The sequence below is a fragment of the Sebastes fasciatus genome, chromosome 3 (assembly GCF_043250625.1).
Source record: "Sebastes fasciatus isolate fSebFas1 chromosome 3, fSebFas1.pri, whole genome shotgun sequence".
NCBI classification, from domain to species: Eukaryota; Metazoa; Chordata; class Actinopteri; order Perciformes; family Sebastidae; genus Sebastes; species Sebastes fasciatus.
Genome location: NC_133797.1, coordinates 7,131,754 through 7,147,840, shown reverse-complemented (window position 1 = coordinate 7,147,840; position 16,087 = coordinate 7,131,754). Strand labels below are relative to the sequence as shown.

The 16,087-nt window shown below is 42.5% G+C and overlaps 1 protein-coding gene across 4 annotated transcripts in view; it reads left to right on the top strand.

Moving 5' to 3' along the window:
• The window catches only part of LOC141763721 (uncharacterized), a 63,867-nt gene that overhangs the window by 34,000 nt on the left and 13,780 nt on the right, over nucleotides 1-16,087 (top strand). For all 4 annotated transcript variants that reach the window (XM_074628434.1, XM_074628426.1, XM_074628409.1 and 1 more), the window contains exons 8-9: nucleotides 8,927-9,048; nucleotides 9,617-9,964. In XM_074628434.1, the coding sequence (XP_074484535.1) occupies nucleotides 8,927-9,048; nucleotides 9,617-9,964 (470 nt within the window). The remainder of the gene's footprint in view (nucleotides 1-8,926; nucleotides 9,049-9,616; nucleotides 9,965-16,087) is intronic.

Genomic DNA, 16,087 nt, shown 5'->3' with positions numbered 1-16,087 from the left:
TGGCTTTTACTTATTCAACCGTTAAAAGAGGGCTCTCTATTTGTGGAAGGCTTGTAACTTCTAAGTATGTCAGGGAGTCTGTCCTCACTGTTACTGCCGTTTATTTATGTTATACAGGAGGTATACAGCCTAATGCATTAAGCAGTATACTACTGTGTTCCTCTAAACATGGATTGTTTCTTTGGCAGTCAAGCTTTGATGCATTTTAAAGTGCTATTATGTGGACATTGAGACAGAGAGGATGTCATTGTAAATACCTCTCTTTGGGCTTAGCCTGCCAAGCTAACGAGACACGATGTTAGCATTATGTTGGTATACAGTGACGTTTCATGCTCAATGTTAGTGTTGATTAGGCTGCTGCGTTAGCTCTGTAGCACCGCTCAACTCAGAATAAGGCAGTGAACTACAGCTAGTGTTGAGGTTTTTTATGAGCGCACGTTGTAGGAGGCTAACGTCAAGAACATGATCCACTGCCGGGCCCTTCTTGGATAATCAGAATTCAGTTCAGCGAGGAGAGGAGGTCGTGTTGCTTTAGCTCTGGCTCTATCTATTCGCCGTGGCGAGGTGGTCGTGTTGCTCTGGCTCTCTCTATCTGGCGTGGAGAGGAGGTTGTGTTGCTCGGGCTCTATCTGGTTGGCGTGGAGAGGATGTTGTGTTGCTCTGCTCTACCTATCTGGCGTGGAGAGGAGGTTGTGTTGCTCTGGCTCTCTCTGTTTTGCGTGGAGACGAGGTTGTGTTGCTTGGGCTCTATCTGTTTGGCGTGGAGAGGAGGACGTGTTCCTCTGGCTCTACTTGTTTTGCGTCGAGAGGAGGTTGTGCTGCTCTGTCTCTATCTGTTTGCCGTGGAGAGGAGGTTGTGTTGCTCTGGCTGTATCTGTTAGCCGTGGAGAGGAGGACGTGTTGCTCTGGCTCTATCTGTTTGGCGACGCCGGGAAGCTGCTTGTGTTCACATTATGTATTATTTTTTGTCATATGGATTGTCTATGTTGTATTTTCATTATGTTGTTACTCTGTACACACGACATCTATTGAACGTCTGTCCATTCTGGAAGGAGGATCCCTCCTCTGTTGCTCTTCCTGAGGTTTCTTCCTTTTTTCCCCGTTAAAGGTTTTTTTTTTTGGTTATGTTTTTTCTTATCCGATGAGATTGTCGCACTGGTCAGAGGGTGTCGAATCCCGTACAGATTATAAAGCCCCCCGAGGTAAATTTTTGATTTGTGATTTTGGCCTATACAAATCAAATTGACTTGACTTGACCTGATAGAATATAGCCTACACATATACTGTATACGACTCTGATTAGAACAGGAACAGCTGTGAAAGAGAAAAGCTGAGATAATCCACCAAAGGCACCAGAGAATTGAACTTTGATGCATTTTGCTTAGTTTACAAGGAGCAAAGAAGCTAAGCTAACGTTTCCCCAGTTCACGTGGGTTTTGACTTGTGTTTGCCAGTTTCATTAGGCCACTGGCCTTGCGACAAATCTTTATCTATTTAAACTCTCTGCATGTTTTTTCATGTTCAGCAGCAAGTTATCTGCAAATCCGCTCATGTTCTGGTGCCAGTATTTTTCTCATTTGGTTTTTGCTCATGAGAACATGCTCATCTCTATTCTCCAGTAAATATTCAGCTCAGCCACACTGCCATCGTGAAGTCCCTCCCTCAGTTGGACTGTGTCTGTTCCTGCCGCCCCATCTGAGCCCAGCAGCACGTGTTTGGCTGCAGTGTGTTTTCTTGTGCTTGGTGTGCTCCACAGACCCACTTCCCTGCTGCTGCCTGCCATCGCCCTGAATGTAGGTTAGAGCAGGCTTTAGTCACCACACGTGCGTGTCCACACACACACACACACATACACACACACTCAGCATAGACACTCTTGCATGCTGCACAATGGTGCAGCTGAGGCTGGCCAGTCATTCAAGCTTTAATCTGATGTGGAGGTTGCAGTTTTTTCCTAATGTGTTGGCAGATGAAGACATTAGAGGTTCTGCCAGACTGGAATATTGTCCCCAGGCTCAGCAGACATGTACAGTAGATTTGGGCTGCAGTAAAACTAGGTAGAGATGTTCTCTGTGGCGATCAGGGACAGTCATGTGCAGTTGATCTTTTATCCACATCTGGAGCTGCATCTGATCTAGAAAGCTCATGTGAAATGAGTAACTGCTTTATATTTCACTCAAAAACAGCCTGTGGTTAAACTGGTTTCAATGATCTGTGCATTAATGTCCCAGCGGTCGTCTAACCTCTTCTTTAATGAGGAGCAGGGTATCATTATCATACTGTGATTTTCTATTTTTGTCCTTTTTTACTCAAAATGTGGTTTTGATTCTTCTTCTCTCAATGGGATGTCTTGCCATTTTGGCACACCTAGATGATGATGATGAAGATGATGATGATCATCCAGAGTTCTCTCATGTGGTTTACTAGTACTGTAGTTTTACAATCCCCGAAGGACTGGTTGCTTTGAAGTGTAACCAAAAATGTGTATGTTTCCATCAAGACTTACTGTATAAGAATGAATGAACCTTTTTAAGATGAAGAAAAACAAATTCAGCAGGAAGATTGAAAGAGTCCTCATGAATCGATGAGTAGTGGTGAAATAGTGTTGTTCGGTCTCTGCTAATGCTGGCCATATTTCAGAACTGTAAAATGTTTTGCCGCAGTAACACTTGAACATGGCAGCAATAGCCGGTTTTGACGTTGCTAGAAATTGCGGTAGACACAGGCAGATGTTTTAACATTTAAAGGTCCCATATTGTAAAAAGTGAGATTTTCATGTCTTTTTTGTTGTAAAGCAGGTTTAAGTGCTTTATAAATTCTGTGAAAGTATCGAAACGTTCAATCCACAGAGAAATACCCTCACCCCGTATTCAGAAACTGTGCCTTTGAAACAAGCTGTCAGGATTTCTGTCCCTTTGTGATGTCACAAATTTACAATATAAAGACCATTTCACAGTTTTAAATGTAAACATTGTAAATGTGTCCCAGTTTAGTTCCGGTTGCAGTGTATGTGAATGACATCAGCTCCCAGGAAGTAAACATAGACCCGATCTGTTGCCTAGCAACGCAATTTCATTGCAATTCCATTGCAATTCCATTGAAATGTGCTAAAACGGAGCGTTTCAGACAGCATATTCAGGCAGACAGTAGGAGGATAATAAAGTTGTTGTTTTTTTACATTATAGCATGTAAACATGTTCTAGTAGAAACATAAAATACAAGTATGAACCTGAAAATTAGCATAATATGGGACCTTTAAATTCTGAGAACATCCAAATCTGCCTTTCTAAGCGTCATTTATATCATTATGTGTCTATTGTTACGCAGTTAAGTCCCTCTGTTTGTCAGTTTGTCCGTGGTTTCCTGTTTCTACTGTCGTCTACATCTTTTTGTTCAACTGATGTAACACATGTGGACCGAGAGCCGTCTGTCTGTCCGTCCGTCATCATGCTAGATGACTCACAGGTTGTTGCTATGGTGACCAGATGGCGTAGTTTGCATGTAAACCTGTCAAAAAGCAGACAAGCAAACATAGCAGACTTGCAAACAGTGTCATGCTCCGCACACTTGTTTCTATGGCAACAGTCATGTGGAAGGTGAATCTATCCAAACAATATGGATCTATATGATTGTACCTGATGGTTGATGCTTCCAGCCCTGCAGGCTTACTCAGATGTTTGTCAGAAGGTGACATGCTGTATGTGCATGTTTCTGTTCCTCGAGGCTAACCGTTCCCATCAGTGGACAGAGGGTTGGAACATCCTAAACCCCCCAAATCTCTGTCCCTCCATATAAACCTGTCCCTCATAACACCTGTATGGTTACGAGCTCAATATTTTATCATCTTAGTTTGAAGTACTCCATCATATAAACTTCATGTGGTTGATTATAGGATGACAATTTAAACTCTGGGAAAAGTCCAACCCAGCAAAGTCAAATTGCAAATCCGATCTAAATTAATTTCACCTCTGTTGGAATCTCCCACTTCATAAAGTGGGATTAGAATATATTTGTATCTATGTGACAGATCCGATTACAGCAGATTAAGGAGATTAGTATTGCTACAATTACCTGTAGTGTATGTGTTTTTCCAGCTTTGATTTGTCCTGAAAACACACACATACAGAATCGCTAATCTGTGTGAGTGTGAGTTAGTGGTGTTTAATGTGTCCAGCACCATGCAGCTGCACAATAAACTCAGATTTCTGCCTCCATTGGCTCTGTGTTAATGAGGGAGCTATGAATTCGGAACCACAACACTAATCTAATTAAGCCTCGACTCTGGGATCTGTTAATAATTATAATTTGAGTTGATTTCATCCTGTTCGACCGTAGACCAAAGATGGACTATGGGCTAATAAATCCACAGGATGTGATCTGCAAATGCGCAAATATCATTCCACGTTTACAAATGGATGCACAAATGTGTATCTATCACTTTACATGTAAACCTAAAAATAAATATTTACAGAGTAAGTTATGCGTATTTGCAAATCGCCCTGTATTTTTGTGGAATACAAATACAAAAATACATGTTTGTGGACAGTGAAATATTTGGAAATCATGGTACACATTTGTGGATTGTCTTCTGCAGATTACAACTAATAAAGTCCAATAAAAACTTCCATACCCATGCAAGAGTTTTGGTGTCATCCTCGGCACACAACTTGGCAATATGTCCAGACTCTGTGTATTATTCACATGTGTTGAGATGAACACCTCTAAGTGAAGGAGCTTCTTCACAATTTTAGAGAGAAGACATGACACAGTTCGACACAAAGCCCCCACTCCTCCTCCTCCTCCTCCTTCTCCTCCTCCTCAACCTTTCTCATTCCTCCAGTCTCTCACCGGTTTCCCTCCCAGTCCTGCTGAGTGATCATGAGACTGGTACAGATAAGATGGCAGACATGATAATGATACTTATCATATTGATTTATAAAACAGCCCCCAGACACTCTATAACAAAGATATGTGACTACCAAATATTCCAACATTTTAAATATATGTATATCTCATTATCATGAATAATTTAAATTATAGAAACTAATGAAACTCGGCTGCTTTTTACATTTGCCCATCATTGAGGTACCGATCAGCATTTATTATGCAGCCTTCCAATAATTCATATGATGATTCCCTATCTCATCATCGTGTTATTGAGGTCATCTTACTGTGTACTGAAGGAGAGTCTCATGACACAGCCGGCTTGTCTTCTCTGTAACGTGATGCGCATGTTAACAGTGTTGTTTTTCTCTCAGTCTGGGCTCAGCAGCTCTGCATGACTGACTGGCAGTCTCCAGGTACAAATCATCACACACACACACACACACACACACACACACACACACACACACACACACACACATGCATTATCAGTCTAAGGCTTTGCATTGGATGACTTGTATGTTTGTATTTATGTTTCATCATCTGTAATTCATCCTCGCACGGACATCAGATTTATTCATTAGCGTCCCTTTATTCTGCAACTTTCAATTGAAGATGGAAATGAAACAAATATGTGGAGAGCACTTATCCATTGTGAGCATCATGGTGTTCATTTTGTTTACCTTTAACAACTGCCAGTTCATTTAGTTGATTTAAAGAGGACATATCATGCTCATGTTCAGGTTCATACTTGTATTTATTACATGGCTGTGTTGAATACTTGATTCTGATTGGTCAATCATGACGTTCTGCAGTCTATAATTTCTCTATAACAGACCGTTGCCATGGTTGCGGTTCTGATGTCAGACTTTGGAGGAAACAAGACGTTTTTCATGATATGTCCCCTTTTAAAATAAGTACTTCAAAAGCAGAGGAAGGAAATGCTTTGTATTTAGAGCAACACATTAGCAAGACGTTGCCCGTCAGCCCTCATCCAGTGTCATATAGTGTTGTCATATTTCATACTTTCATCTGAGGGCAAACAAACAAATAGGTGGAGTATTGTAATGCATGTTATGTTCACTCACTGTCTATTTTAAAGTAGTGACAGCAGTGGGCAGTGTCACAGAATACAACAGTGTTAAATGTACAATGTTAAGTGGTGGGGAGAGGATGTTTTTAGTTGGTAGAGCTCTCCCTCCGTCAGTAATGCATAGAAACATGTGGAACATGAAGGCACAGCTCAGAGTGTGGGTTTGTCTAATGTGACAGCGACAGTGGCAGTGTACTGGATCTCATACACTGATGCTGTGTATGTGATTATATGTGTAATTTTTTGTAAAAACTGAACTTGATGATATTGTAATGGTCATACGAGCAGGATGGAGACCTGTATGTAGGAGAATCTGATTTTTTAAAACATTGTAGTTATATTAGGCCGTTTTATTTTACTGTTCATCCCATTTGTGCAACTCCATCTGAGGCATACAGTACATCTCTGTACGCTGTTCTCACCTCCCGGTCTGCTTCATACTTCTACACCCAATAACATCTCCCACGCACTGAATTAATGATCAGAGCGTTCTGTCCTGCTAATATTAGTGTTGACGTGGTAAATATGCATCAGATGTGAATATTCATATCTGGTTGAACTGAAACACCTGCTGTGTTTTAGCTATGCGATCCATCAAGCTGGGGTTGTTGTAATGAAACTGAACTGATCAACGAGATTTTACAAAGTGAAACATACACAGAAGAGGAAGAGTCCGACTGTAAGACAGCAGCAGCAGGCTGATGATCAGGAAGCCAGTCAGTGTTTGACAGCTTTTAATTCAACAGTGTGTGCTAATAATTCCCCCTAATCACACTCACACTGAAGTTCAGTAGTTCAATCCATTTCAATTATGCCCGGCCTTTCTTGTTCCTCCCCCACATCCCCGGCTGATCCAAAACACTGCCAGTAGGTGGCAGTATCTATCCTCAGGACCAGGCCTGAGCTCCAGCACGGACTTGCAGACTAAATTGGATTAGATTTTAAATGTAAATTTGGGTGCAGAATTATTTTTTCACTCAATAAGGATGAAATATGACTTGTACCCAGTGATTCTGTCCGTTGGAATCGGACGATGCCATCGGTGACGGTTTCAGCTAATTCTGAAATTTTGAACTCATCAGTCCCAGGCCTCAGAAAGAATAAAACTGACACCACAACACTCATGGTCCTGCAGGTTGCTCTGCACCACCGGCCCGACAACTGCACAGAAAACCTTTGTGACATCACATCAAAGTCTGCTGGAATATATTGAATTATTTAGAGGATGTCTTTGTAGCAAGTGTGACTTGTCAGGAAGTCTGTGGGCGAGGAGAGTCGGTCAGATGTCACTGGAGCTCTGTCTAAGTGGGATTTAATATGTGACTACTGACAGTGGTGGTAGAGTTGCTGATGACTGTATTAAGGTCCATTTCCCCAGTCTGAAATACGGTGAGCATCTTTTCCAGTCAGAATGCAACTCTGGCAGCTGAGAGAGAGAGAGAGAGAGAGAGATAGGAAACACAAACCCTCACTAGATATAGACTTACTGACCATAAACTGGCCATTGAAACGGGTCAGAGAGAATAACGGCTAGAAAGAACAAAAATAATTTGTATCCATTGTTGAACAGGAGACGTTGGGACAGAAATTAATTTTCTCACAAGTTCCAAAATACAAAGAAATTATAGAAAATTTTAAACAATAAATAAATAAATATATATATAATATATATATATCTATATATATATATTATATATATTGTTTGAATTTGTATATATATATATATATACAGGTATATAACACAGCACTACAGTAGAACTGGCAGGAGAATACGTTTCTACATGTCACAAAGCAAGAAATATTTCAATGTAAGATATTTTTTATTTTATTTTATTATCATTATTTTCCTTTTCTCTTTTTTTTCATTTTATTGTTCACTGTTTATATTGTTTATATGTGACTCTTTGCTTTGGCAACATGTTTGATCCATAACGGAATTGAATTGAGAGATACAGAGAGAGAGCAATGAGATGTGTGTTGTTGTTATGGTTATGTAAATACAAATATAATTTAATTTAGTTATAATGTTTGTAGGCAGGACATTACAGGGGTCGAATTATTTAATTAGAGTTTATTTATTAGTATATTTATTACTTGTGTGTGGCAAGCGGCAGAGCGAAACGTTTTTGGACTGCAGTGAAGATGTTTGTTTGGAAAGATAAGCGCCGACAGATGTGGTTTGATACGTGATATTTGTCGCAAAAACATGTCATGGATTTTGGAAGTGCTTGCATCTTTTATTTCAACAAACCTTTTGTTTATGGACTTTCAACCAACGGAGTTATTGGAATTATTTGGATCACACAAGTCGGAAAAACCCCTCCACAGCTACCAGTGGAATCTAAGATGGACTACAGGGAACGAAGAAGTGGAGGAGAGAAGAGCAGAGGAGGAGACACAAAAGATGTGTTGATCTCTCTCTCTCCCTCTCTCTCTCTCTCTCTCTCTCTCTCTCTCTCTCTCTCTCTCTCTCTCTCTCTCTCTCTCTCTCTCTCTCTCTCTCTCTCTCTCTCTCTCTCTCTAATGGCTTATTCTCTGGTAATGCACTCCTTAATGCACACCCAGGGCTAGTTACACACACACACACACACACTGGCCATCATTACTACGCAATCCCATGATGCATCTGTCTCAGCCCAGAACAGTCAGTAGGGCGTATTCTCATTGACCAGATGAGTGAGAGTGTGTGTTTTCTGTGTTTGGATGCAGTGGTGGTGGTTTCCACACTGACCGACACGGTGAATGTGTTCAGATACTTCCTTCTCGTGTTTGGTTGTTCTTCTGTTCAGAGGATGAGTGAGTGTTTGTAGTTTTCTGTTGTGACCCTGCCTGTCGTGGCGTGGATTTCACACTGTGTTAATGGGCTGAGTGAGTGTTCTGTGTGTGTGGACACCATGTTGAATGTTGTACCTGCCACTCACACACTAAGAGGTCGTCGCTCTCTTGCAGTGGACAAAAACAAGCCCCGGGAGGCGCCGGCAAGACCCACAACCCACACCAACGGCAGCTCACAGCTAGCAGCGCCTGCCGGAGGAAACAACCAGAAAAAGCAGCCTCCTCCACCTGACCTGGTATGTCCTCTTCTTGTTCTTCTTCTTTTTTGAAGCTTTGAGCTTTAAGATGCAAATACAGCTCAGTCATGGGCGAGACACTACATCAGAGACCATTACTGAGCGGGATTAGATTGATGAAAGGGAGTATTAGATGTGTTCTTTGACAGGAATACTTAAAGTGGTAATCCGCAACATACTCATTCTTTCTTTCAATGTGTGTCTTCATGTCAGAGAAGCTGCTACCGCTCATGCTCACAGGCATTTTTCAACTGGATAAAAGCTGAATTCATCAATGAAAGAGTCACAGAGAGTAGCAAAATACACATGTATTTATAAATATAATGGCTCATTTCTACATATTTCTTCTTCTCATGTTAGCAAAAGAGTTATGAAGACTTTATCTCCAAAATGTGATTCAACATTTTAAAAAGATGACTCTTCTTGTGCGGACATCATGAAGAATAGAAATGTATTTGGGTTCCTTCAGAATCATATTACCTGTCGAACTAATATCTTTTCCTAACAATCAGGTCTTCTGACTCGTGTCTTTACTGAAGACGTTATGTGGTATTTTTTCTTGCTATAGGTACCAGACGTGGTGAATGCTAATGCACCTGTGAGGACAGCTCTCCCAGTGCCTACCGCTGATACCACCAACACAGGCTCAGGCACCACTGGAGCCTCTGGTCATGGGCTCAAAGCAAAAGCCGGGTCAAGATCCAGCCCGAAAACGGGGTCCCGTCTACAGAATGCATCCAAGCCTGGCGTGGCCGGGCCTGCCGTGGCGGACCGGATGGTCGCTGCTAAACAGAACCAGAGCAAAGAGCAGGCAGAGAAGAAGAACCAGGCCATCAACCAGCTGAGGAAGCTGCTCGTCCAGGGGAATAGGAGAGTGGAGGCTCTGGCTACAGTCATCCAACATCTATTCACTGAGGTACGTCACTTATCTTGTTATGTTAACCAAACTGCTGCTACACCACTCTGTGGAGTGAAAGCTTCCATCCTTTATATTTATTTAAAAAACATGAGGGGGGACAGATGTTTAGCACATTGTAATATTGGCCTCAATGTTAAATAATGCAGAGAAGGAGCACACTGTGACAAACAAAAATGGCAATGGTCCAGTGCTGCTGTTGGTGATTTGTTATGTTTTGCAAGAGCAGTTTTCAGGAGTGTTGGCAAGAAAAGAGAGGCCATGCAGGAATCAGCCCAAGCTGCTTGATTTGCATATTGAGCACACTGCAGTGACTTTTTGGAGTTCCTACTTCCTGAACTCTAGATTTGATATATTGGTGGCAGTGAGAGGTAACTGTAAATTGTAAGACTTTGGTAAAGACTACATGTAAACACCAGATTCCATTCAGCTTGTCAGTTAATATCTGGACGGCTACAGTGATCACAGAGATACACCCTCTTCATTTTGTTAGTTAGTGCCCCCCAAAATCCTTTGGATCTGAGCTGTGACCTGTGTCGGCTTTCAAAGCATCAGAAGTGAGCTGATTTCAGTGTCGAGGACAGCATTTTAGTTGCTGTGCCTTATACGCCTGCTGGCTGAAGCAAGCTAAAGCTTTGTTCAGCTTTAATAAGGGGATTCCTCTGATGTTTACTGACACAGTAAACAAATCCACCATGTTATACTCTACTTGTTCTATGCATGCTTATCCATTATGTATGTCATTTCTCACTGGACCTCCAGCATGGTTGTTAAAGTGTGTCTTTCTGTTTTGTGTTGCTGTGCTGTAGTAGGATCAGTTCAGCATTATTTTTGAAATACGTTTTCTCTGGATTGAACTTGCTCTGCTGTTTGATGATGTTGGATGCAGCCTGTATTGTACCTCCTGTTAGTGAGAGTTCCCCCACAAATAATGATAATGTGTTTCTTGCAAATCCGGTGGATCTACAGCGTCACTTAGTGGGGTTGGGTCTCTTTCTTCTGCACCGTATAGCACCACGCCACTTTAAAGGCAGATAAGGTGGATGTGTTTGTACATGTAAACAGAATACGGTCTAGTGCAGCTTCAAGGAGGTTAATGAGGGGAAACTATCAGTTATCTGCACGCCAACCTTCCCCTTTGGCAAAGCACCTACGTACAGCCTATAATTAAAGCATCACTCACGGGTTGTTGGTGATTTATTCAGGTTGTTTTTTCTGAGGTGCTGATTGACATGCTTGTAGAGGAGGAGTGGAGTAATAGCCTGTTTTAGTGTGAAGTATTGAGGCAGCAGGAGAGGCTTGTTTTAGTCCACACCTAGCTGCCATTAACAACAACAGACATCCTGCTGCTGGGTGACACTTGTGTGCTGACGGATTTGTATATTTGTTTATGAATGTAACTCTGTTATTCATTCCTGGTATAAACACACTTCTTACACTTCTTCCTCCATTGGGTATGTTGGATCAAAGTGATGATGATGATGGTACAGCCAAATAATTGCAGTAAAAGATATGGGTGTTTTGGGGGGTTAAACATGACTGGAGTCAGTTTATACTGCAGTGGGCTAGTTCCTCACGAGTTGAACGCTTTTGATTGGTCCATTCAGGCACCAGGATGTGCCAGTCACAGAGTCCCGGACATGGATTGGCTGCTCAGTAAATATTTGCTGTCCGATTACTGGGACTATAGTGATTTTATGCTTGTGGTGCATAATAGCATGTGAAATACAAATGAATGCACACAAACACAAGAACTGTCATTCAGCTGGGCGCACCTTATCTAGACCCATTTCCTCTGTTTAAACCTACTGTTTGTAGCTATACGTATACACTGTATATACAGTATATACAGTATACACTGTATATACTGTATATACAGTATATACTGTATATACAGTATATAGTGTATACTGTATATACAGTATATATACATTATATACTCAGCACTTTGGATCGATCTGTTGTCACTTTGAACTTTCTTCTTCTTTCTCTTCTCTCTGTCTGGATGAACAGTCATGCTGAAAGCATAACAGACAGAATACCACTAATGCCTTTAGACAGTGAGACCTCAGGGGACTATACAAGCACACACACACAACTTTGTGTTGGACGCAGAAAAAATGGGCAAGCGTAAGGATGTGAGCGACTTTGACGAGGGCCAAATTGTGATGGCTAGACGACTGGGTCAGAGCATCTCCAGAACTGCAGCTCTTGTGGGATGTTCCCGGTCTGCAGTGGTCAGGACCTACCAAAGTGGTCCAAGGAAGGAAAACCGGTGAACCGGCGACAGGGTCAGACCCAACGCTCATTGATGCACGTGGGGAGCGAGGGCTGGCCCTTGTTGTCCGGTCCAATAGAAGAGCTACTGGAGCTAGAATTGCTGAAAAAGTTAATGTTGGTTCCGATAGAAAGGTGTCAGAACACACAGTGCCTCACAGTTTGTTGCGTATGGGGACCGGTCAGGGTGCCCATGCTCTCCTAATGAAACCACAGGATTGAAGCAAATTATAAAACCTGAAAGTTGACAAATGTCGGCACACACACACACACATACTTGTCCTCAGGACAGATATGTCTTGCCTGCGTGTCTCTCTCTGAGGGAAAGTAGCTCATTATCTGTTCACTAACCTGTTATCAGCAGTAACAACCCTGCACACGAACAGTACAGTATGTGGTTGTTAACTGTGACATAACGGAGGCCTGATCAGAATGGATATATGCTCCATTTCTGTGACTATTTCCCAGCAGCTCTTTAGACACTGTGAGTGTCAGCTGAGACAGAGAGAGAGAGCTTTCGGAGGGTTCAAGTGAGGAGCCTTCCTGACTGCCTCATTGATTAGATGGATGGCCTGGTGGGAAGTGGAGGTGAAAGGGGAGTGATGGATAGAAGGGAGGGAGGGAGGAGTGGAGGAATGCAGCAGCTGCAGTTCAGCCCTGAAGCTCTTTGATATGCGTGTCTGAGATAGTGTGCATGTGTGTGTGTGTGTGTTTATCTAAAGTATGAATACCAATGCTATCTAATCTGTCCTACACACTTAAAAGGTGACTGGTGAATATAAACTGACCTCTTTTCCCTGTGTGTGGGCTGTGAGTGGGACTGTAGGTTCGGACTGTGAGTGGGCTGTGGCTGATACTGTGGGTGGGACTGTGGGTTTACCGACACTTTGTCACGCCCCTCAGCGTGTAATATCCACGCACCAGGCTGCAATGTAAACCCATCAATATTAGACGCTCTGGGAAAGTGCGCCAGGAGTGTGGTGACGTAGTATAAAGTGAAAACACACACAGACAGTGGGAGGGCTGATGAATGGGTCAAACAGACACAGGGCTTTCATCCGGAGAGTGCTGTTTGTGTCCTGTATGAAACCAACAACTTGTTGTTTGTCTGCGTGTTCACAATGTTAAGTTTCACTTTGTGAAAGGGACTGTTTATAACTTTTTACACATATAAATCTACCGGGTCGCGATCCCATGCGCGCTTGCGTGTGGCTACGCTGTTCAGACCACTCCTCTGCCTGCTTGTCTTCACTCAAGCAACGCGCGCGTTCTCGCTCCACCTCACGTTCATAGACGCTCGCTACACACTGCAGAAGAGTTAGTTTAGCTCTGAGAATATCTAGTGAATGTACAGTTAACGTTTGTGCAGAAATAAATGCTGCAGCTCCTCCAGACCAACGGAGGTTTTCCGTGTCTTGTGAAGTGACGGGGCTCCGCAACGAGTAACGTTATCGTCTCCGACCGGGTGCCGGTCTCTCCCCTGTTCCCTCCGGCTTTCACTTCAGCATTACTCGCTGCGGGGCTAAGGCAGGAAAAGCCAACACTAGGATCAGCAGTGATTCATGGAGAGACCTTCGTCTAGTCAGCTAACATTACTGCCAAGCAGCTGAAATATAGAGTGATATTGTGGTTTTAGCTACCGTGTGTCGCCTCACTGTTTTGAGCGATGCTCGTTCATGTCTATGTAGATGGTGCAAGCGCGAGGCCGGCGCTGATTTTCGTGGACTTAACGGCCACAGGTGTCGCTGTTAACAAGCATTTCTGAAAGTTACAAATAGTCCCTTTAAGTTAAAAATGTTAGTAGGGTTTTATGGTGTACTTTGACAAGACGAAAACAAAGACGAGTACTAACCTGAATTTAAAAATATGTTTTTCTTTTGTTCTTGTCTTCAGTGCTGTAAAACTTTGAGTTTGTGCTAGTTGGAAAGGAATTGTCCCTGTAAACTTTCTTGAGTAGAGACGAGAAGTGAGGCCTGATTAAATGCAGATACACCGGTTTTGAGTATAAACGACTGATCGGGAACAAGAGAAAGGGAGATAAGAATAAAGATAAGAGAGGGAGGTAGTGCAGAAATAATTCACATTCCTCCATCATACAGTGTCCAGGCAGGAGGAGGAGGAGGAGGAGGAGGACAGGGTGAACAGGTAGAGTGGGAGGAGTGGAAGTCAGTAACAGAGAGAGAGAGAGAGAGAGAGGGAGTATCCCGTTCAGTAGGAGGACGGAGAGAGAGAGAGAGAGAGAGTGTGTGTTTTCACTGGTCATAGAGGGAGGGAAGTGAGACAGAGAGAGAGAGGAACTACCGAAGACATTTTTGAAGGGTGTTTGTGTCTTCATTCACCGAGACATGGGCTCCACGGCCAGCAAAGCCCATGCAAAGCCCAGCAAGGTCCCCCCTCATCAGCGCAAGAAGAAACGCAAGGTGTGTTTGTGTGTGTGTGTGTGTGTGTGTGTGTGTGTGTGTGTGTGTGTGTGTGTGTGTGTGTGTGTGTGTGGTTCTGCTTTAGATCCATCTGCTAGTGCTCTTCTCAGTCTCTTCACTTCTGTTGGTCTCTCAGTCCGAGCCGTGATCAACTCTCTGGAGAGGTCAGGGATTAAGAAGTTGCTCTACAATCGGGTCATTTTACAGGAAGCCAGCCGCATGTATTTTCACACATTGGTCACATTACAGTATAGCTGCTGGTGTTCAGACCAAACTGTTTAGAAAACCATGACTGTCTCATTTGGATCATGAATGTCATGATAATGGGCCTGAACTCTTTTTTATTTATATCTTTTTCTCACCATCATCTTCTCTCTCACCACTCCAAATATTTCTCTTATTTCACACTTTTTCAAAACCTTGGAGACCTTTAGGCTCTCTGTTCCCACTCTTTGCTGCCTCCGTCCGTAAAGTCTGCTCTTTCACTTTACTCACCCCTCAGACAACAGATGGACTTTATGGCTCTGTGTGTGTGTGTGTGTGTGTGTATGTGTGTTTGTGTGTGTGTGTGTGTTTGTGTGTGTGTGTGTGTGTGTGTGTAAGAAGGCAGGCGCACAACCGTTCGGTTTCCATTGTAAATTCCACTACTCCTGTTGTAAAGCTGCTGGTATTTTCTAAGTGTGTTTGTGTGTGTGCTAAGAGTGAATGGTGTGGGACTAAAGAATGGTAATATTGTGTTTTCTGTGTTGGAGCGCAGCAGTGCACTTTTTACGCTCATCAAGTGTTTGTTGGTCTGTGTGTGTGGTAGAGAGTGAAATGAATATAAATACTGGAGGTAAAGAATGGAAACCAGCGAGACAGACAGTATGTTAAATTAACAGTATGCTCCTGTTCCTTCAGGGCAGGGATGTGATATCACAGGCTTTTTTCAAGATGTTCTTTGTTCATTCTTAATTGGAGTTCACCTTAAAAGGTCCCATATTGTAAAAAGTAAGATTTTCATATCTTTTATATTATAAAGCAGGTTTAAGTGCGTTATAAATACTGTGAAGGTATCGAAATGCTCAATATACGGAGAAATACACACAACTCGTTTTCAGAAATTGTGCGTTTGAAATAAGCTGTCAGGATTTCTGTCTATTTGTGATGTCACAAATCTACAATAATTAGACTATTTCACGGTTTTAAATGTGAACATTCTAAATGTGTCTCAGTTTATTTCCTGCTGCAGTGTATGTGAATGACATCAGCTGACAGGAAGTAAACATGGACCCAAACTGTTGCTTGGCAACGCAATTCTGTTGCAATTCCATTGAAATGCACTAAAACAGCGTTTCAGACACAGCTTGAATACAGGTATATTCAGACAGACAGAATGAGGAAAATAATGGGTTTTTTTTACATTACGGCATGTAAGCATGTTTTA